At 38.5% G+C, this 21620-nt stretch overlaps 1 protein-coding gene across 3 annotated transcripts in view; it reads left to right on the top strand.

The window, feature by feature from the left end:
• si:dkey-119f1.1 (Structural maintenance of chromosomes protein 6-like) overlaps positions 1–21620 on the top strand; it is a 164488-nt gene that overhangs the window by 66423 nt on the left and 76445 nt on the right. For all 3 annotated transcript variants that reach the window (XM_063004092.1, XM_063004094.1, XM_063004093.1), the window contains 4 exons: positions 1446–1624; positions 16504–16705; positions 20523–20637; positions 20771–20931. In XM_063004092.1, coding sequence (XP_062860162.1) covers positions 1446–1624; positions 16504–16705; positions 20523–20637; positions 20771–20931 — 657 coding nt within the window. The remainder of the gene's footprint in view (positions 1–1445; positions 1625–16503; positions 16706–20522; positions 20638–20770; positions 20932–21620) is intronic.

Genomic DNA, 21620 nt, shown 5'->3' on the forward strand with positions numbered 1-21620 from the left:
GATATTTTCATGATTAAACCTTATATATCCATCACTAAATCAGAATGTGTAGCACTGGGGACATGGGAAAACCTCTGGTATCTAAGAGATAAAAACAGTATCTATACAGTAATTTTATTTTGGGGTGTAGAAAACATTGTGTTTAGTATTTGAAAGTGTTAGTTATTTCAGTAAGATGTTTAGAAATTGTATTGTTTAAAATTTACTTACATTTACCGAATTGTAGGAATGACCCACATTTTGAAATTGCAAATGCAGTTGATCTAATTTCAGTTGAAACCATTACGTTATGACTTGAAATTCCTGAACATTGTAACCTTACTACTACCAAAACTAAAGCAACCAGCATCTTATACACACATTTCTTATAACATTATCCTGCTAAACTTAATGGGTCTAACAGTGGCTTAAAATAATTTATATATTGAGTTTATTAGTTACACTGCTATACTTTTTTTAAACCAATTAAATTTGTATAGTTATGTTTCTTTTAGAATCAGTATGAATTTTTAATTTTGTTTAAAGAATTAAAGTTGCTTAAAGAGCATTTGAAATTGTCATCATTCAAACATAATTCAAAACGATTTCAAATAAGTCTAAAGTTTTGGGTTTAAGCTTAATTTTAAATCTCATCTTCACATTAATCAGATGTTGGACAAACAAGCCCCAATCAAAGATAAAGGTATCTTGTAAAAGGGATTTGTTTATATGACATACAGTTCAATTTAAATTGCTGGTGTTGCATAGCAGCATCGATATCTGTTTTGTTTACGGAGTTTGGAAAATCTTTTGGAAAATCTTTAAAAATATTTAACTAATAAATTGTATCTATTTCCTGTTGCATAAGAAAAGCATGAAAAGTGTAAGGTTTTTAGCAGCTTGCCCTATTAAAATAATAACAGCTTAAATTTATTAACGACAACAGAAAAAATGGATAATGATGTGCCACATTAGAATATAGAAAACATTTGTTTGCAAATTACTCTCAACAAAACGATGTATTTAGTGGTAGCTTTACTTAATAACAGCCAAATTAAAACCAAACTATATGCATTTCTATACACAAATCCTAGGAAGCCACCCATAATGTATGAAGCAATACTCTTAGCCTGTATTAAAACGTAATCTAAAACTTTAGGTCTATACTCATAGCAGTAATAATATGACTCCATGTAAAGCTTGCAGCCTCAATAGGCCAAACATCTCAACATTTATCTGAAGTGATTATTATGGTTAAATAATAAGATTTAATGAGTTATATAACAGCTATTAGTTATAGTAGTCTAAGCTGCCTATGGTAAATACTGTTAAGCAGTCATTTATTATGTATATGAATTCTATTGCACCTTATGCATTTGTTTATATGTGTACTATACTTACTGTGTATTTTAGTTTTTTTAAGCAATTTTAAGTTAGAATAGTTGAGCACTATTTGATTTTTTTAGGCAAGAAGAGCAGGAGTTTCAGCATGCACTTGAATTAAAACGGCGTGAACTTACTGCCATGAACTGTAGCAAAAAGGATGAAGTCCGGCGTTTTGGTGAGCAAATGCCTGCATTTTTAATGGCTGTAGAAGAAGCCTACAATCGGAGAGAGTTCAAAAGAAAACCAGTTGGACCAATTGGTAAGAGTAAATAACTTTATATACACAGTACATATAAACTATACTGTATAAAGATTAGGATGTAAGGGTAGACATATCACTAGTCTGGGTGCCCAGGGCAAGCAGGTTTCATGGATGTGATATTTATTCCTAGAAATTAATCAGTAGGCTGCTGAAATAGAGAAAAATCCTGCACCTTGTTGACTTAATGTGCTGATTTTTTTAAAGAAGTGCTAAATGTTTAAAATCTTTATGACATCACCTTTAAAATAACATAATACTGTAGCTTACTCCGGTTCTTTAGTGCAGTCTTTTAAATCAGTACAGCTACAGAAATTGTTAACTTTCTACCTATTTTAGTGTATTGTTTGAAAGTATTAATTTATCCATATCCAACCTAAAGTCACACCCAAGTCTTTTTATCCACTTAATGTTTATTTGTTTGCCAATATTTTTTCTGACTGTAACCAAGCATGAGTATTAGTATTAGTGGAAATAAATGATAAAATATAAAATGACTAAATCAGTAATTTATACCAAAAGCTAACCAAATAAAATTTGCCAACATGGTTTATAATGGTTAGGTGATGGTTTATATAGTCTAGGTAAGGTAGATATAGTCTAGTCTTTTAGTCCTTTTTTCTTTTGTTGTCCTTTCCTATTTTTTACATTATTGCTCACTGGTATGAAATGCATGATCTATGGTAGTACTTTTGGTACAGCTTACATTGTGTTTTTTTTCTGGAACATTAAAGGTCATTTTTGCATTTTGAAATCACAGAGAATGATTGGCTTTACACACCAATCTAAGCTTAGATCCCCAATAATAGTAGTAGTAGTAAAAAATAAAAATAATTGTTAAAAAATTAGCCACAAGCTGGGATTTCTGGTGTCCAAGCACAAATCAGCCCAATGTGGCCCAAGACTTATTCAGGACTATTACTAGTACAGGACTATTCTTGAAAAAGTATGGTCAGAGAGGTGAAGTGGGGTGACGGTGAGATCAAGCTCAGAGGATGGACGGCTGAAGACCAGGTCCAGAAGATTGCCTTTTTCAGAGGGCTGTGTTTAAAGAGGAGGTCGAAACATGAAAGGAGAGGAAGAAGACAAGAAGATTGAAGTTTGTCAGTAGCAAGATTAAAGTCTCCTAGAAGAGTCAGAGGAGTCCTATCTGAAGGGAGGAAACTCAGAAGAATATCCAGCTCTTCTATGAAGGCTCCCAATGAGCCAAGTAACCTATAGACAACAATAATATGAAGGGTTATTGGAAAGGTAACAGTAACAGCATAAAATTTAGTAAAGATGAGAAAGGTTAACAGGAGTAAAGTGCCATTTCTTGGTCAAGAGCAAACTTGTACCGCCAGCCCTACCGGATCCGCTCGGTGTATGAGAGAAGGTGTAGGAATGCGTATAAGGCTGCTGGTGTTTTCAGTGGTGATCCATGTCTCAGTCAGTTCCAGGAAGTCGAGGGAGTGACATAATGCAAAAGCTGAGATGAAGTCAGCTTTTTGGACAGCTGGTTGACAGTTCCAGAGCCCACCTACCACCACTGTTTGAGATTGCTGCAGCAGTTGGGGGTAGATGAGGTTACTGGCATGGCTGTTCCTATGATGTGACTTGTAATGTCTGTAAGGCCTGTAAGATATAAGCAAACATCAGTGTTAACAACAAACTTTCACGAGAACTTCCATACCACTTGTTTGGTCCCTCCTCGTGCTTTAAATATGGCGAAGCCAAGTAATGTCACATTGTGAGTTTTTAGGTGAAACCTTTAGGTGAAACTTTCGTACAGTGGTAAATAAATATGTATAAGCCTATAGCAGGGGTCACCAACCCAGCAGGACATGTTCTAAAATAGTACTAGTGACTAGAGAGCTCCGTCTAAAAATTGTATTTGTGTTGCTGCTCTTTTTGAATCAATAACACTTGTATTGATGTAGATTTGAAAATGACAATAGTGAATATAACATTTTAAAAACAGAAATGTTGTATGTTTATATGAGCTCTTGTCTGGGTGCAGGGTTTTATATCGTGCGCATAACGCTGAGACAAGCAAGCTATGCTTGCGCAGCTACGACGGGGACTGAGATGCGGTTTATAATAATAATAATAATAATAATAATAATAAAACGTCAGAAAAGCGAAAGAAAACTTAATATTTTCACAATGATTTGGAGGAAAAGTGTTTCATTCGTGGGGCGATGGCAGAGAGCGGCACAATGTGGAGAGAGGCTTCAGTCAGTACGTGTGACAAAAACGTCCATTTAAATCGTAGCTTTTAAAAAAATCTTACTTAACTGATAATTTGTACAAACATGGGACAGAGTTCATGATTTGTTCTAAAACATTACAAAGGTAGTGATAAGTACAAACGGGACATGATTTGTACAAACAGGATACAAACGGGACATGATTGGAAGATGTGACTTAATGATTTCCTTAAAAGTGCTACAGAAGTGATCATTTGTGGAAAAAAAAGGTGTGATTTTGATCAAAATGCTACAAATTTGCTCATTCATACAAAACTGTCAAGAACAATATTTACACAAATATGTGTTTATTTATTATATAATAAATATATATAATATTTATTATTATCATTATCATAATATTATCATTAAAGGTGAACCATGCAACTTTATGGGATTCAGGAAGTTTGTGTCCTACAAGTAGCCCTTCGGCTTACTCAGTACTCCTAAAGTAGCCCTCTGTTTCGAAAAGGTTGGTGACCCCTGTCCTATAGGTTACAAAGAATTAATGCTATCAGATTAATAATATAAAATGACACACATTAAGGCACGTCAGTGGTATGACTTTTTGGCCACAATTCTTCAATGAAGACCTCTTCTGGCCAGACTTCTCTGAACAGTAGATGGATGTACCTGGGTCCCACTGGTTTCTGTCAGTTCTGAGCTGATGGCACTGCTGGACATCTTTCGATTTTGACAGAATGTAAGCATGGTGTGTCTTACCAGCCATACTTAGTTTCCTTGGCAGACCACTGCATGTACAGTCCTTATTGTTGCCTGTTTTTTCATGATTTTTTAAAAGAGCTTGAACAGCACATCTTGAAACCCCAGTCTGCTTTGAAATATTTGCCTGGGAGAGACCTTTCTCATTTTGTGTCTTGTTGCTGTGCTCAATGTGCCTTGCCATGGTGTATGACCTGTAACATAAAACTGTCTTTCACAACTTCACCTTTGTAGCAGAGTTTGGCTGTTCCTTACCCAGTTTTAAGCCTCCTAGACTGTTTCAACCTACATATGAGAATGATGATCATCATCACCTGTTATCATCATCACCTGATCAATATCATCTGTGTAAGGTTCTGTGGCGTCTGTGGGACTTACCACTCTTCCCCGACGTCACAAGCCTTACAGAGCAGTTCTGAGCTAGGCCTTAAGTAATAGGCCAGCTCGTTAGGGCGAACGACCTGCAGCTGCGGTTCCCTTATTTAAGGGCACGCCGCCAGGCTGCCGGCGTCGCACCTTCTGCCTTCATTTCCTTTTTTGTTTTGGGCACTGCGGTGTCCGTGGGGACTGCTGACGGCTCCCCCACGCTTCTTTTTAGCCTTAGAGGTACCCCTGGTGGCATAAGGCCATTAGGGTGTGTAGACCGCAAGGTTGAGGTAATTAGCTTTGCTTTACCTTTCTTAGAAGTAGCGTGGTGCGATGCCGTGCAGTCCTCGAACTGCTTTTTATTTCCTCGTTAGCATTTAGCATTAGCGGTTAAAGCCAGCCCCGTGTGACCAAGCTATTGGATTCTGCAACCGTTGGGTGGCGACTCCGTAAAACGTTCGGTTGGTCCGCCAGCAACCCCGGTTCGAATCCACATTAGGAGCTTGATTACCTTAGTCAATAACCGGTTCGCTTAATCGATATTATTGGCTTAGCATTTAGCTTTAGCGGGTGAAGCCAGCCCCAAGACACGGCGCTGGATCTCGCACCGCTATAGTTCGCTTATTGAATCTAGCTATTGGATTCTGCAACCCTTGGGTGGTGACTCCGTAAAACGTTCGGTTGGTCCGCCAGCAACCCCGGTTCGAATCCGCATTAGGAGCTTGATTACCTTTATCACTAACTGGTTTTCTTTACCTATTTTCTCGGACAGACTGTCTCCAGCTGCGGCTAAAGAAGGAGCCTTCTGTTCCCCCCGAACCGCACCATAGGTGATTTCGGGGGCGTTCACTTTCTAGTGGCCCATTGGATTCTGTAACTGCCTGGTGGCGATGCCGTCAAGCGCTCGGCTAAAACGCCACTACCCGGTTCGAATCCAACTGGTTTATACTGAGTTCGAGTGGGTTTCGTACTGCCTGATGGTGATGCCGTCAAGCGCTCGGCTATCACGCCATCACCCGATTCGTATCCGCATTTGTGAACTTGACTAACCAAATATGCTTTTCTCTCTGCTTTCAGATCGGTGTGGTTCCTTAAGCGAGGTGTCCGCCGATAGCGAACAAACCCTAGCCAACCGCTGTGCTGGGGCTAGGCTATTAGCGGAGATTTGCTACCCTTGCGTCAGCTCACCGAAGCGCCTTCAGCGTTTACACTCACCCCCTCATCCGTGCTGCATTGGCGCGCTGGTAACGCGCCCGGTTCCTCGCGCAACGACCGGGGTTTGCGTCCAGCATCTTTTATTTTTTTCCCTTTTGGTTTTTTGTTGCCGGCAGCGCCCAGCGCCGTCCATTGTGGTTTCTATTTTGTTTTTGTTTCTGTTTTGTCTTTTGATTTTATTGTTTTGTTTAAGTAACTAAAATCATTATTTCATTTAACCCCCGCGCTTGAGTCCTTTCTCCACCCACGTAACAATCTGATATTATTTTTTAATCATACACCAGACTATAATCCTACACATTCCCTGACTTTGCCTTCAAAACAGCACCATACCTTCTAGGTACACTTCCACAAATGGTGTTCACACTAAATATTGATTTGATATAATTTTTTTTTCAATTACTTTGCAATGACTGTCTTGTTTAATAGCACAGTGACAGCCAGTTTAAAGCAGGTTGGAATTACCAAGCTAACAAAAAGAGGTTGAAAATCTGTGTGAAGGCAACTGCCAGTTTATCCAGGCACACCATCTGGTCCTACTGCTTTTTTTATGTTAATTCTATGCAGTGTGTACTTGCTTGATCTATTAAATTAAGCAGATAAGTCATTAAGCATGACAGGCAGCGAGGCAACTCTTATGTATAGTAAAAAGTTTATACATGTAAAAACTCCCCTCTTTTGTTTTTACTTGAGGTCTACATTTCATCCATAAGATAGCTTAAGTGCCTTGGCCTTGTTTAGGTTATCATAATTGCACATCTGCATTTTGTGGTAATTTCAAATTTGAGCTTGTTAAGTTGGCAAGGAAAAGAAATGGAAAGTTGAAACAGGGAAAATGTAAGACTGGGTTTGTTGTAACAAATGGTGTAGAATGAGGGCATCCTGACCAGGTAAGTGATCTTCTCTAAGGTTATTTATCTGATGGACTGAAGATCAGTTTTTATGTTTTCAGGAAATATTGTGTTGAAATTGTGTTGAAAAAGTTCTGAAATTATTCATCTTGGTCTCATTAATTATAACAAAAACCTTGCATTGTAACCAGGGTGTTTAGGCTTTTTATATCCACTGTATTTGTTAGGTTACATACTTTTGTTTGCATTTATGAATTTGTGTATAAGTGTATATGTATATACACTGCCTGGCCAAAAAAAGGTCACCTGGATTTAACTAAGCAAATAGGTAAGAGCCTCTCATTGGATAATTACTGCATTGGTGATTAGTTATTTTACCCTAACTGATGCAGTGAGTAGCTTCTCATTTGTTAAACAACCATGTCGAAAGACACATCCTGTGGTTGTGGAAAAGATGTTAATCTGTTTCAGAAGGGTCAAATTATTGGCATGCATCAAGCAGAGAAAACATCTAAGGAGATTGCTGCTGAAACTACTAAAACTGGGTTAAGAACTGTCCAACGCATTATTAAAAAGTGGAAGGACAGTGGGGAAACATCATCTTCGAGGAAGGAATGTGGTTGGAAAAAAATCTTGAATGATCGTGATCGGCGATCACTTAAACGTTTGGTGAAATCAAATCGTAGAAAAACTACAGTAGAACTCAGGGATATGTTTAATAGTGAAAGTAAGAGCATTTCCACATGCACAATGTGAAGGGAACTCAAGGGATTGGGACTAAACAGCTGTGTAGCCTTAAGCCCACTGAGGCTAACCGGCAAAAACGGCTTCAATTTGCTAGGGAGCATAAAGATTGGACTCTGGAGCAATGGAAGAAGGTCATGTGGTCTGATGAGTCCAGATTTACCCTGTTCCAGAGTGATGGGCGCATCAGGATAAGAAGAGAAGCGGCTGAAGTGGTGCACCCATCATGCCTAGTGCCTACCGTACAGGCCTGTGGGGGCAGTGCTATGATCTGGGGTTGCTGCAGTTGGTCAAGTCTAGGTTTAGCAACATTATGTGCCCAAAGAATGAGGTCAGCTGACTACCTGAATATACTGAACGACCAGGTTATTCCATCAATGGATTTTTTCTTCCCTGATGGCACAGGCATATTCCAAGATGACAATGCCAGGATTCATCGGGCTCAAATTGTGAAAGAGGAATATAAGGGAGCATAAGACATCATTTTCACACATGGATTGGCCACCACAGAGTCCAGACCTGAATCTTTGGGATGTGCTGGAGAAGACTTTGCGCAGTGGTCCAAATCTCCCCTCATCAATACAAGATCTTGGGGAAAAATTAGTGCAACTCTGGACAGAAATAAATGTTGTGACATTGCAGAAGCTTGTGGAAATGATGCCACAGCGAATGCGTGCCATAATCAAAGCTAAAGGCGGTCCAACGGAATATTAGAGTGTGTGACCTTTTTTTGGCCAGGCAGTGTATGTGGGATTAAATACTTTTGGTTAGATCTGATGTGTGTCCAAGTACACTATATTGCCAAACGTATTCACTCACCCATCCAAATCATTTAATTCAGGTGTTCGAATCACTTCCATGGCCACAGGTGTATAAAACCAAGCACCTGGGCATGCAGACTGCTTCTACAAACATTTGTGAAAGAATGGGTTGCTCTCAGGAGCTCAGTGAATTCCAGCGTGGTACCGTGATAGAATGCCACCTGTGCAGTCCAGTCGTGAAATTTCCTCGCTACTAAATATTCCACAGTCAACCGTCAGTGGTATTATAACAAAGTGGAAGCGATTGGGAACGACAGCAACTCAGCCACGAAGTGGTAGGCCACGTAAAATGACAGAGCAGAGTCAGCGAATGCTAGGGTGCATAGTGCGCAGAGGTTGCCAACTTTCTGCAGAGTCAATCGCTACAGACCTCCAAACTTCATGTGGCCTTCAGATTAGCTCAAAAACAGTGTGTAGAGCAGCTGCATCCAAGCCTTACATCACCAAGCACATGCAAAGTAGCGGATGCAGTGGTGTAAAGCACGCCACCACTGGACTGTAGAGCAGTGGAGACGTGTTCTCTGGAGTGACGAATCACGCTTCTCCGTCTGGCAATCCGATGGATGAATCTGGGTTTGGCGGTTGCAAAGAGAACGGTACTTGTCTGACTGCATTGTGCCAAGTGTAAAGTTTGGTGGAGGGGGGATTATGGTGTGGGGTTGTTTTTCAGGAGTTGGGCTCGGCCCCCTAGTTCCAGTAAATGGAACTCTTAATGTTTCAGCATACCAAGAGATTTTGGATAATTTTATGCTCCCAACTTTGTGGGAACAGTTTAGGGATAGCCTCTTCCTGTTCTAACATGACTGCGCACCAGTGCACAAAGCAAGACATGAATGAGCGAGTTTGGTGTGGAAGAACTTGACTGGCCTGCTCAGAGTCCTGGCCCCATCCCGATAGAACACCTTTGGGATGAATTAGAGCGGAGACTGCAAGCCAGGCCTTCTCGTCCAACATCAGTGTCTGACCTCACAAATGCGCTTCTGGAAGAATGGTAAAAAATTCCCATAAACATACTCCTAAACCTTGTGGAAAGCCTTCCCAGGAGAGTTGAAGCTGGGCCAACATCATATTAAACCTTATGGATTAAGAATGGGATGTCACTCAAGTTCATGCGTGTGAAGGCAATGAATACTTTTGGCAATATAGTGTATGTATTTTTGCAGTTGAATACTTTTCAATAGATATGTATGTGATTGTGTGTATGCAAGTATGTATTTGTGGGGTTAAATATTTTTGGTTAGGTATGGGATTGTGTGTTGGTTAGTATCTGTGAGCGGGTTAGAGTACTTTTGATTGGTTATGTGATTGTATATGTATGTATGTGTTTGATGGAATATTTTGGTTGATTGTATGTAAGCATGTATGTGTAAGGTTTAGTACTTTTGGTTAGGTAAGTATTTGTAAATATATTTATGAATGTGTAATAGCATTGTATTTGTAAACATTTCACATTAAAATCTTTAGGAAAGTGTATATTTTATAATCTCCAAAAATAGATAGGATTGGTCATGGCACGATTATCTATGCAACTTTGAATGATCTCTGTGTCAATGTACTAATCACAAATGTGTGGAGCAATAATATGAAGACGAATACTTTTGACACTTTGAGACTTTTGTCTTACAGCCATAAATCAGAACTCAGAAAACAAATCTCTTTTTTCAACTTTATTTACATATTATGCTTTACACAAATCAAGCAATTGAAATAAAAGGTAAGTGTTCAGAAAATTAGTGAAAATGTTGCACACCAGCTTTTAATATTTATCCGTTTCTTCCTTGCAGAATTGTCCCCAAAACATAATGTTGCCACTTCTGTGCTTCACAGTAGGTATGGTGTATTTTTAGTGGTTTGGCTTACTCCAAACCAAGTTCAGTCCAAAAGTTCACTCTTGGTTTAATCTGACTATAAAACCTTTTTGCCACATGGCATTAGAATGTTCTAAATTTTTCTGCATGGCACTTTTTAGGATCCCTGATCAGTATCGTCCTGGCTTGGTCATTCAGTTTGGGAGGACAGCCCAGAAAGTTAATGAAAAAGCTTGATTTATTCAACATCAGATCACGCTATGATTATCTACACATTGGTGTTTGAACGGTGTCTGTATGTTAAGTTAATAGGGCTGTACTAATCGCTCAAATGTGTGGAGTAAGAAGACAGATAAAATACCTAGACCTGAATTTCCTTAAAAAAAAAGTACAAAAGTACTTGAAAACTGTGGCCTACCTACTTTTGACCAGACTGGACCAAGTTAGGGGCCAGTGACCCCCAATGGACTAACTTAGGGGTGGATGCTCCTAAGGGGACCTTGGTGCCCATGGTGCCCTTGGCCATGTCAGCCCAAGCCCTACTGACCACCCTTCACACTTTGGGTAGTGTGCGACCAAGTTTGGGACCAGAACCCTGCAGGGACCAAGTTTAGGATCATTGCTCCTCAGGTGGTTTGGGGTGCCAATATGTTGTCTTATGTGTCAGTCAGTGTACCTAAATAAAATAAAACAGCCATTTCTTTTTCATGGTTTCTGCAAGTGTGAGAGGTTTTAAAATTAATTCTATTAAAAAATACATCACACTGACTCCAGAACTACGTATATAGCACAGGTCGTAGCAGAATAAAAACTAGACATTTATTCCCTGAAGGAACTACAACAGTGATTGAAACCATGACACCATGGTTGTTATGGTGTTTCAGGTTGCTGCTAATGTATGGCTAGGTGGTTGCTAGTAAGTTCACAAATGTGGGGTTGAATACTTTTTGGTTGGTGTTGGTGTGTGGCAACCATGGGTTTCTTTTTTTTTTACTAAATGGGCACAAAATCACTCTATTTTCAATACCATTTGTTTTTGATATGGGATGTCCAACAAGCTCATGATTAGGTGTCCAAATAATTTGGGCCATATAGTATGTGTGACAGTGTAAATGTCAGCGGGGGGATGGGGGAGGGGTGAATACTTGAGGTGTATACTTGGGGTGTTGTATGTATGTGTGATGGCAGTGTTTTTATAATGCCATTTTCAAGTGTTACAACTATTTTTTTCTCCTATTTTTGATGAACTTTTACCAAAGCATTGGGCTAAATATTATATTTAGCATCAGAATTCTTTTGTTAAGTTTGAATTTCTTTTCTGTTGCTGTATATTGGTCTATATGCAAATCTAAGTCTATAAACAAGTTACCCTTTGTATCAATATTGATACTTTTTTTAACCAAACAAACGAGCATAATCTCATGGTCACATTTTTGCTAACCATTTTGCTTCAAATAAATAAGCATAAAAAAGTGTTAATTTCAGGACATTTGCGTAAGCATCAGTCTAGTTACAGTGGCTTTCTCATTTTGAATAGAAACTATTCACAAATGATAGAGTTAGAGTATATATACTGGTGCTGGTCATAAAATTAGATTATCATGAAAAAGTTGATTTATTTCAGTAATTCCATTCAAAAAGTGAAACTTGTATATTATATTCATTCATTACACACAGACTGATATATTTCGAATGTTTATTTCTTTTAATGTTGATGATTATAACTGACAATTAATGAAAACCCCAAATTCAGTATCTCAGAAAATTAGAATATTACTTAAGACCAATACAAAAAAAGGATTTTTAGTATTGGCACCAGTATATAATGATATCTGCATTTGAATACATGGTGAAGTGAAGGTCAATATCAAACTACCTTTTAAATGATAATCTCATTTAAAATTTTTGTATACGTTTTCTTTGAACAGTGGATTTGTTAATTTGAGTAGAAGTACTTTACAGTTTGTCATGATATCTGCTTAAGTGAGCAAATTGTATGCTTAACATTTACAACCATTTTATAATCACTATCAAAAACTGATCACATAATATTAAAGTAATTTATTGCTCAGTCTTAGTGTTGTTTTCAATGACAAAAGATGGCATTTTTGTGATTCCACTTAATATCCTCTTGGAAGCATATTTAATTATAGCAGCAGTCAACTTATCATTCTTTTTCCTTCAAATGAATTATATATTATTCCAAAATAGCCTACATTTTGGTAAAAGATTTAATCAGCTTTTTGAATGGCTGCTAATCACAAATACTTGCACAGATTTAGTTACAGGTCAGAGCAATCTTATCATAAAGCTCAAAAATCAGAAGATGCTGATACACAACGTTGCTTGTAAATTGGTGTTATGTACCATAACTAACAGCTTTTTTATTCGATTTTTAGTTTTAGGTATTTTTTTTATTCTTTTTTTAAATCCAAAAACAACCAGGCCAATTGTCCTATATTAGTATACAGTATGAAATATGTATTTCAGTCATTTTGAATTAATTTAGAGGGAGACCGAACCCAAGGTTAACTGGTTTGCTTAGAGCACACCTGGGTATTGTACACCCCCTAGGCCACATTCTTACATGCAGTACAATAGCATTGTTTTTATTTTGAAGCGATTGTTATTTTTCAATTTACATTTGTGCTTGTGTACGAGTGTATCTTGCTTTACCGTAATGTGTTGGTGAACAGAACTGTGAGTGTAATTGATACAAATTGTATGAGTTTTTAACAAGACATGGACAAGTATTTATTTACTGAAATCAGATGTAAAGCTGTTTGTTTAGTTAGTGGAAAACAGGCCGCTGTCTTTAAGGATTGCAATTTAAATTACTATTATGGTACTAAACACACAGAGAAGTACAAGAACTTGTAGACAAGGATTGTGGCTCACCAGTGCCAAACTTCAGGAGAGAACTGTCAAATCAGTTCATCAATAATATTTCTCAATGTAACATTGCAAATAATTTAGTCTTTTACCATCTACTGTAAATAAATTGTGAAATGATCTTAGTCTATGTAGGAGAAAGCTGAAAACCACTGTTGGATTTGTGTGACGTTTGGGCTCACAGATAAGAAATTATGCTACTGTGAAAAAAAAACCCATTATCTCTTAAAACAATGCATCAGAAAATGTACATCTAGTCCACAGTTTAGCTTGGTTTTAGGAAAAATTGATGTTGAGTGCCAAAAATGAAAAGGGCCATCCAGACTATTATCAGTGATGGGTGCAAAAGCCAACATCTTTTATGGTATGGGGGTGCATTAGTGCCCATGGCATGGGTGGCTTGCATATACAGTGTATCACAAAAGTGAGTACACCCCTCACATTTCTGCAGATATTTAAGTATATCTTTTCATGGGACAACACTGACAAAATGACACTTTGACACAATGAAAAGTAGTCTGTGTGCAGCTTATATAACAGTGTAAATTTATTCTTCCCTCAAAATAACTCAATATACAGCCATTAATGTCTAAACCACCGGCAACAAAAGTGAGTACACCCCTAAGAGACTACACCCCTAAATGTCCAAATTGAGCACTGCTTGTCATTTTCCCTCCAAAATGTCATGTGACTTGTTAGTGTTACTAGGTCTCAGGTGTGCATAGGAAGCAGGTGTGTTCAATTTAGTAGTACAGCTCTCACACTCTCTCATACTGGTCACTGAAAGTTCCAACATGGCACCTCATGGCAAAGAACTCTCTGAGGATCTTAAAAGACGAATTGTTGTGCTACATGAAGATGGCCAAGGCTACAAGAAGATTGCCAACACCCTGAAACTGAGCTGCAGCACAGTGGCCAAGATCATCCAGCATTTTAAAAGAGCAGGGTCCACTCAGAACAGACCTCGCGTTGGTCGTCCAAAGAAGCTGAGTGCACGTGCTCAGCGTCACATCCAACTGCTGTCTTTGAAAGATAGGCGCAGGAGTGCTGTCAGCATTGCTGCAGAGATTGAAAAGGTGGGGGGTCAGCCTGTCAGTGCTCAGACCATACGCCGCACACTACATCAAATTGGTCTGCATGGCTTTCACCCCAGAAGGAAGCCTCTACACAAGAAAGCCCGCAAACAGTTTGCTGAAGACATGTCAACAAAGGACATGGATTACTGGAACCATGTCCTATTGTCTGATGAGACCAAGATTAATTTGTTTGGTTCAGATGGTCTCAAGCATGTGTGGCGGCAATCAGGTGAGGAGTACAAAGATAAGTGTGTCATGCCTACAGTCAAGCATGGTGGTGGGAATGCCATGGTCTGGGGCTGCATGAGTGCAGCAGGTGTTGGGGAGTTACATTTCATTGAGGGACACATGAACTCCAATATGTACTGTGAAATACTGAAGCAGAGCATGATCCCCTCCCTCCGGAAACTGGGTTGCAGGGCAGTGTTCCAGCATGATAATGACCCCAAACACACCTCTAAGACGACCACTGCTTTATTGAAGAGGCTGAGGCTAAAGGTGATGGACTGGCCAAGCATGTCTCCAGACCTAAACCCAATAAAACATCTTTGGGGCATCCTCAAGCGGAAGGTGGAGGAGCACAAAGTCTCGAATATCCGCCAGCTCCGTGATGTCGTCATGGAGGAGTGGAAAAGCATTCCAGTGGCAACCTGTGAAGCTCTGGTAAACTCCATGCCCAGGAGAGTTAAGGCAGTTCTGGGAAATAATGGTGGCCACACAAAATATTGACACTTCAGGAACTTTCACTAAGGGGTGTACTCACTTTTGTTGCCGGTGGTTTAGACATTAATAGCTGTACATTGAGTTATTTTGAGGGAAGAATAAATTTACACTGTTATATAAGCTGCACACAGACTACTTTTCATTGTGTCAAAGTGTCATTTTGTCAGTGTTGTCCCATGAAAAGATATACTTAAATATCTGCAGAAATGTGAGGGGTGTACTCACTTTTTTGATACACTGTATGTGAAGGTACTGTTTTGTTTGTGGCTCTTCAGACAGTATTGTTCTATTTTGGTTAATCATTCTACATATTAGGTACATCATCCGTCTTCATGCAGGTACGGGGCTACACCTGCTACTTCAGTGATAAGACATGATCTGCCTCATTACAGAATGCACCAGTTGATAGATGAACCCAGCAGAGCTTAACCATCTAGCTGCTCATTTTCTATTTAGGGCAAGTCAGTTTTTTCATTTTTTTTGATTGCCGTATAGTGGCAGGGGACACAAATTAGGTTCACCTCCTCTGCATTAGCATAGGCAGGGAGCTGAGAGGCGATAAGCAACATTAAGAGTTGATGCATTGCAGAACAGCTTGTTGTGGTACTCATCTGCACAATCTGTGAGGCTGGTATGCTGGCCTAGGCTCAGCTTTCCTTACTGTCAGTTCTTTTGCCAGCATCTTTTTGATCTACTTTAGGTTTTCACCATTGTGCTGGGAACAACATAGGTTTTTGTTCCTGTGGGGCGAACATCCCTTTTCTTTTGTGAACAAGCATTGAGTGTGATGTCCACTATTCCACTTATAAGCTTGACTCTGTTTTACCGTTTCTCCACAACCTGGTTGTCTGTCAGCAGTGGTCCTCATGTGTGTCCAAGTTTTTAAAATTTGGTTTCATTTTTCTTTTTTGGCCATATTTTGTGGTTTCCTTTTTGTTTGTGGCCCTTTAGCTACACCATTGTTCTGCCATGGTTACGCAACCTGCATATTCATTTACCTCTTTTTCACAGTTACAGGGCTATACCTGCCAACTCAGTAACAAGCAGTCCACACTGATACATTTTCAGTTGTGTCTGGAAATAATAAACATCTGGAAATAAGCAACAGTTTTTTGGGCAAAAGAGAAAAGTTGTTACCAACAAAAAGCCAGCTGTGTGGTTAGTTGTTAGTTAGTTGTTAGTTGCAATGGCTTGGGTATCTTGCACATGGGAAACTTAAACTTGAAGCAACATATGCCATCACATACAGAAAACCTTTTTGGGGCTTTTTAGGGAAGTTTGTAATATGTATAAATTATTTGAGATGTTTGGCAGTAGGGTTTACTTTTATAGTTTTGCAATTATAAAAAATGAAAAAAAAAAAGTAAATTGTTATACACTAATCCTGTTTAAAAAGGATATTGACTTACACTAGTTAATCTTTTGTTTCTAGGATTCTGTATTCGGTTGCGTGATGCAGACCTGGGCCTTGCTGTGGAAAGCTGCCTAAAGTCTTTGATGCTGGCTTTCTGCTGTGATAACTACACAGATGAAAAAGTGTTACAAGCTCTCATGATCCAAAACTTTCCACCTGGATCCAGGCCTCAAATTATTGTTAGTGAATTCACCGACACACCTTACGATATCAGTAGCAGGTACTCAAATGATTTTCGTCTTCCTTGTTATTTAAATGCAGTGGTGGGAAACTAAAACATTGTAAAAAAAAAAAAAAAAAAAAAGGGTATTAAGGCTTAAAAGGGAAAAATCCCATAAAAGCAAAAAAGGTAGAAAACGTGCATTTGAACCAATAGTGTTAAACCAGATTTAAATCTGAAATGGGCTTTATCATGTAACATTCATAAAAAATAAGTAGAAAAATGTGCTACTTTTTCACTAAGGTTGCAGGATTTGCAGGAGGGTCTTGCATATATATATATATATATATATATATACAGTGTATCACAAAAGTGAGTACACCCCTCACATTTCTGCAAATGTTTCATTATATCTTTTCATGGGACAACACTATAGACATGAAACTTGGATATAACTTAGAGTAGTCAGTGTACAGCTTGTATAGCAGTGTAGATTTACTGTCTTCTGAAAATAACTCAACACACAGCCATTAATGTCTAAATAGCTGGCAACATAAGTGAGTACACCCCACAGTGAATATGTCCAAATTGTGCCCAAATGTGTCGTTGTCCCTCCCTGGTGTCATGTGTCAAGGTCCCAGGTGTAAATGGGGAGCAGGGCTGTTAAATTTGGTGTTTTGGGTACAATTCTCTCATACTGGCCACTGGATATTCAACATGGCACCTCATGGCAAAGAACTCTCTGAGGATGTGAGAAATAGAATTGTTGCACTCCACAAAGATGGCCTGGGCTATAAGAAGATTGCTAACACCCTGAAACTGAGCTACAGCATGGTGGCCAAGGTCATACAGCGGTTTTCCAGGACAGGTTCCACTCGGAACAGGCTTCGCCAGGGTCGACCAAAGAAGTTGAGTCCACGTGTTCGGCGTCATATCCAGAGGTTGGCTTTAAAAAATAGACACATGAGTGCTGCCAGCATTGCTGCAGAGGTTGAAGACGTGGGAGGTCAGCCTGTCAGTGCTCAGACCATACGCCGCACACTGCATCAACTCGGTCTGCATGGTCGTCATCCCAGAAGGAAGCTGACGCACAAGAAAGCCAGCAAACAGTTTGCTGAAGACAAGCAGTCCAAGAACATGGATTACTGGAATGCCCTGTGGTCTGACGAGACCAAGATAAACTTGTTTGGCTCAGATGGTGTCCAGCATGTGTGGCGGCGCCCTGGTGAGAAGTACCAAGACAACTGTATCTTGCCTACAGTCAAGCATGGTGGTGGTAGCATCATGGTCTTGGGCTGCATGAGTGTTGCTGGCACTGGGGAGCTGCAGTTCATTGAGGGAAACATGAATTCCAACATGTACTGTGACATTCTGAAACAGAGCATGATCCCCTCCCTTCGAAAACTGGGCCTCATGGCAGTTTTCCAACAGGACAACGACCCCAAACACAACCTCCAAGATGACAACTGCCTTGCTGAGGAAGCTGAAGGTAAAGGTGATGGACTAAACCCAATTGAGCACCTGTGGCGCATCCTCAAGTGGAAGGTGGAGGAGTTCAAGGTGTCTAACATCCACCAGCTCCGTGATGTCATCACGGAGGAGTGGAAGAGGATTCCAGTAGCAACCTGTGTAGCTCTGGTGAATTCCATGCCCAGGAGGGTTAAGGCAGTGCTGGAAAATAATGGTGATCACACAAAATATTGACACTTTGGGCACAATTTGTACATGTTCACTGTGGGGTGTACTCACTTATGTTGCCAGCTATTTAGACATTAATGGCTGTGTGTTGAGTTATTTTCAGAAGACAGTAAATCTACACTGCTATACAAGTTGTACACTGACTACTCTAAGTTATATCCAAGTTTTATTTCTATAGTGTTGTCCCATGAAAAGATATAATGAAATATTTGCAGAAATGTGAGGGGTGTACTCACTTTTGTGATACACTGTATATATATATATATATATATATATATATATATATATATATTATCAGCTGCACTTACCATATAGAAGCACTTTGTAGTTCTACAATTACTTACTGTAGTCCAACTGTTTCTCTACATACTTTTTTTAACCTGCTTTCACCCAAGTTTTACCACACTGCTCAAGCCAAGCAAAGAACAAAGCGACAGTCGCACACAGGTCATCAAGTTTCGAAGATTTTGAGTTTCGAGTTTCGAGTTACATATACGTTTAGCAGACGCTCTTATCCAGAGCGACTAACAGAAGTGCTTCAGTAGTAGACATTACCTTACTCTAGTTTAAGTAGACAACAGTCCAAGAGTATAAATCTGTTGAAATATGTTGAGTTACAAGGTGTGTATGTCACACGCACACTGGGGAAAAATTAGAGACCACTGCAAAATTTTCTGAAAAGCTTGGACATTGTATAAGAAACAGTAAAATAAAAAAAATCTTAGTTTTTTGAATTTTGTTATATCTTTATTCAACTGACAAAAGTATGATTTTAATGTTTTGGTGTTTTGTCTTATGTTTAACTTATGCCTTCAACACACCAAAAAAATGGTGGCCAGTCAAATTAAAGTAATAGGTTGATAGAACATTCAATTTATACAAGTTTGAAACATTGCACAGTAAGAAGGTGATTTGGTAACAGGTAAGGGTATCATGGTTATGTCTTTGCAAGCAATGATGGGTCATGGTTTACCACTTTCTTACAAACTTTGTGAGAGTTGTCAATGAATTTAAAAAACAAGATTGCAAATGTAGGTCTTTTTACCTTTTACCATCTTTGAAAAAAATAATACTGTGAATAAATTCAGGAAATCTGGGGGGAAATCTGTTCAATGTATGTGACACTTAAGCCCTCAGAGGGCATTGCATGAGGAACTGTCTTGTGGATAATAAGAGCCACATAGACTCTAGCCACATACGTCGCTGCATCAAGAAATGCAAACTTAAATTCTAGAAAAAAGCCATACATCATTTCTATGTTGAAACACAGCTGAGTTCTCTTGGCCCAAGCTCATCTCAGATTAAACACAGTGGCCATATTTGCTGTGGTCCGATAATTCAACATTTAGCTTGTTTGTAAATAAAACAAACGTTGAATTCTCTGTGCCAAAGAGGATCATTTAGACTGTTATCATTCCATGCCTCATTTTGCACATGCTACAGCAGTGTAACCTTTGATAAACACAGTGTGTATTCTTGACCAAACTCTCCTATTGAGTTTGTATGTATCATCATTAAGAGGAAAATAAGACAACTGCAGCAAAAACTAAACTCCAAAACTGCAACAATAAGTATTCACTTCCCAAACCATTAAAAAGTGTAATTAATAGGAGTTTTGTGGGGTCAAAAATTGGCTTGCAATTTAGCAACTTAACTTTTTTGAGGTGTAAAAGCCTTGCATTTCAAGGATAATCAAGTGGAACTCAATTTTGGTTGCTTCAGGCTCTGCTCATCTCTCTCTGGCACAATTGTCAACAAGTGACTAGCGTTTCTCATATAATAAAGCACCAGCTTTTTGTCCTGTTTTTACTCCTTTTCTTAATCTGGTAAGGACCTGAGCATGAAGTGCTGAACCTCTAACATAAAGTAATGCCTATAAACAGTCGGTTACCTGAAATCATCGATTTACTGATCTACAATGAAACTTCTTTTTCATTTCATCTTGACCCAATGACAATGTGTGAGTATCATAATTAAATCAGTAACAGTGTTATTGGACATCTTTGGGCTGAGATGTGTTAATGCAAGGTGAATTTACCCTGTTGTATATACTATATTCCCACTTAACTGTACCACAACTTATATCATGTCTAATAAAAAATCAGATTTGGCTGTGATGGTTATAATAACTTAAAGTATTTACTCTTAACATTAAGGTATTATCTTTTAATCTTGACAGAGCTGTCAATCATTCCAAATACCCCACAGTTCTTCAGGCCCTTGATATTGATAATCCAGTTGTGGCTAATTGTCTTGTGGACATGAGGGGTGTTGAGACTATTCTTCTTATTAAGGTAAGTAAGCAAATATGTATTATTACTTAATTTAATCATATCAAGCTGTACAAATTATTATTTTTTTTTATTTTATGAAACAGTTGTATAGCTTGGCTGGTATTTAAATCTAATATTTTGTTTTTGTTTTTAGAATAATAAGGATGCACGAAGAGTGATGCAGGGGGGACACCCTCCTCATAACTGCAAAGAGGCATTTACGTGTGAAGGGGACCAGGTGTATTGCAATCGCTACTACTCCTCAGAAAGACAAAGGGCACGCTACCTAAAGCATGATCTGGAGCAGGAAATCAGGTTATTATTTTTATTATGATTATTTATTGGTTTAATATAATTCATTTATGTCTGTCACTGTCCAAATGTAAAGTCTATCGATGGAGCCTATGCATGTGAGAAGAAGCCTCAAAATATTTCTTAAGCTTTCTAAATAATACAAAAGTTAACAGTTACTTTTAAATCTTAATGATATGATAAAAACTTATGTTACTATTTATTGATAAATCTAATGATTGCACAAATTACTTTATTCAATTACCTGGTGTTTATCATAGTCTTCTTTATAATGAAAATGAAATACTAAACGTTGCTATCCATTAGTTACCCAATGCTAAATACAAAATTGAATCAAATAATGTAATAGCTTAGCAAGGCAGTCTGACAGCTGACAGTGTAGTTAAAGTATAAACCTTGCTGCTGAAAAAGTTGGGACGTTTTATTTAATTCAATAAAACCAAGTATCTGTGATTTGTTAATTCTCTTAAAGATCTGGTTTAAACGATATATGGAGTTTTGTGTAGAACTCATATTTGCTGTACACTTTTACTATACAACAAAACCTATAACCTTTGGGATAAATAGCCCACAATTGTTTAATGTTGTGCAAAAATCAATTACCTCTCTAAATTGCAACTGGTTAAAAATAATCTTTTTTATATTTTTCAGTTATCATCTCCCATCACTGCTTAAATTGGCTAGATATTCTG

Source organism: Trichomycterus rosablanca, chromosome 11 (genome assembly GCF_030014385.1).
Source record: "Trichomycterus rosablanca isolate fTriRos1 chromosome 11, fTriRos1.hap1, whole genome shotgun sequence".
Lineage (NCBI taxonomy): Eukaryota > Metazoa > Chordata > Actinopteri > Siluriformes > Trichomycteridae > Trichomycterus > Trichomycterus rosablanca.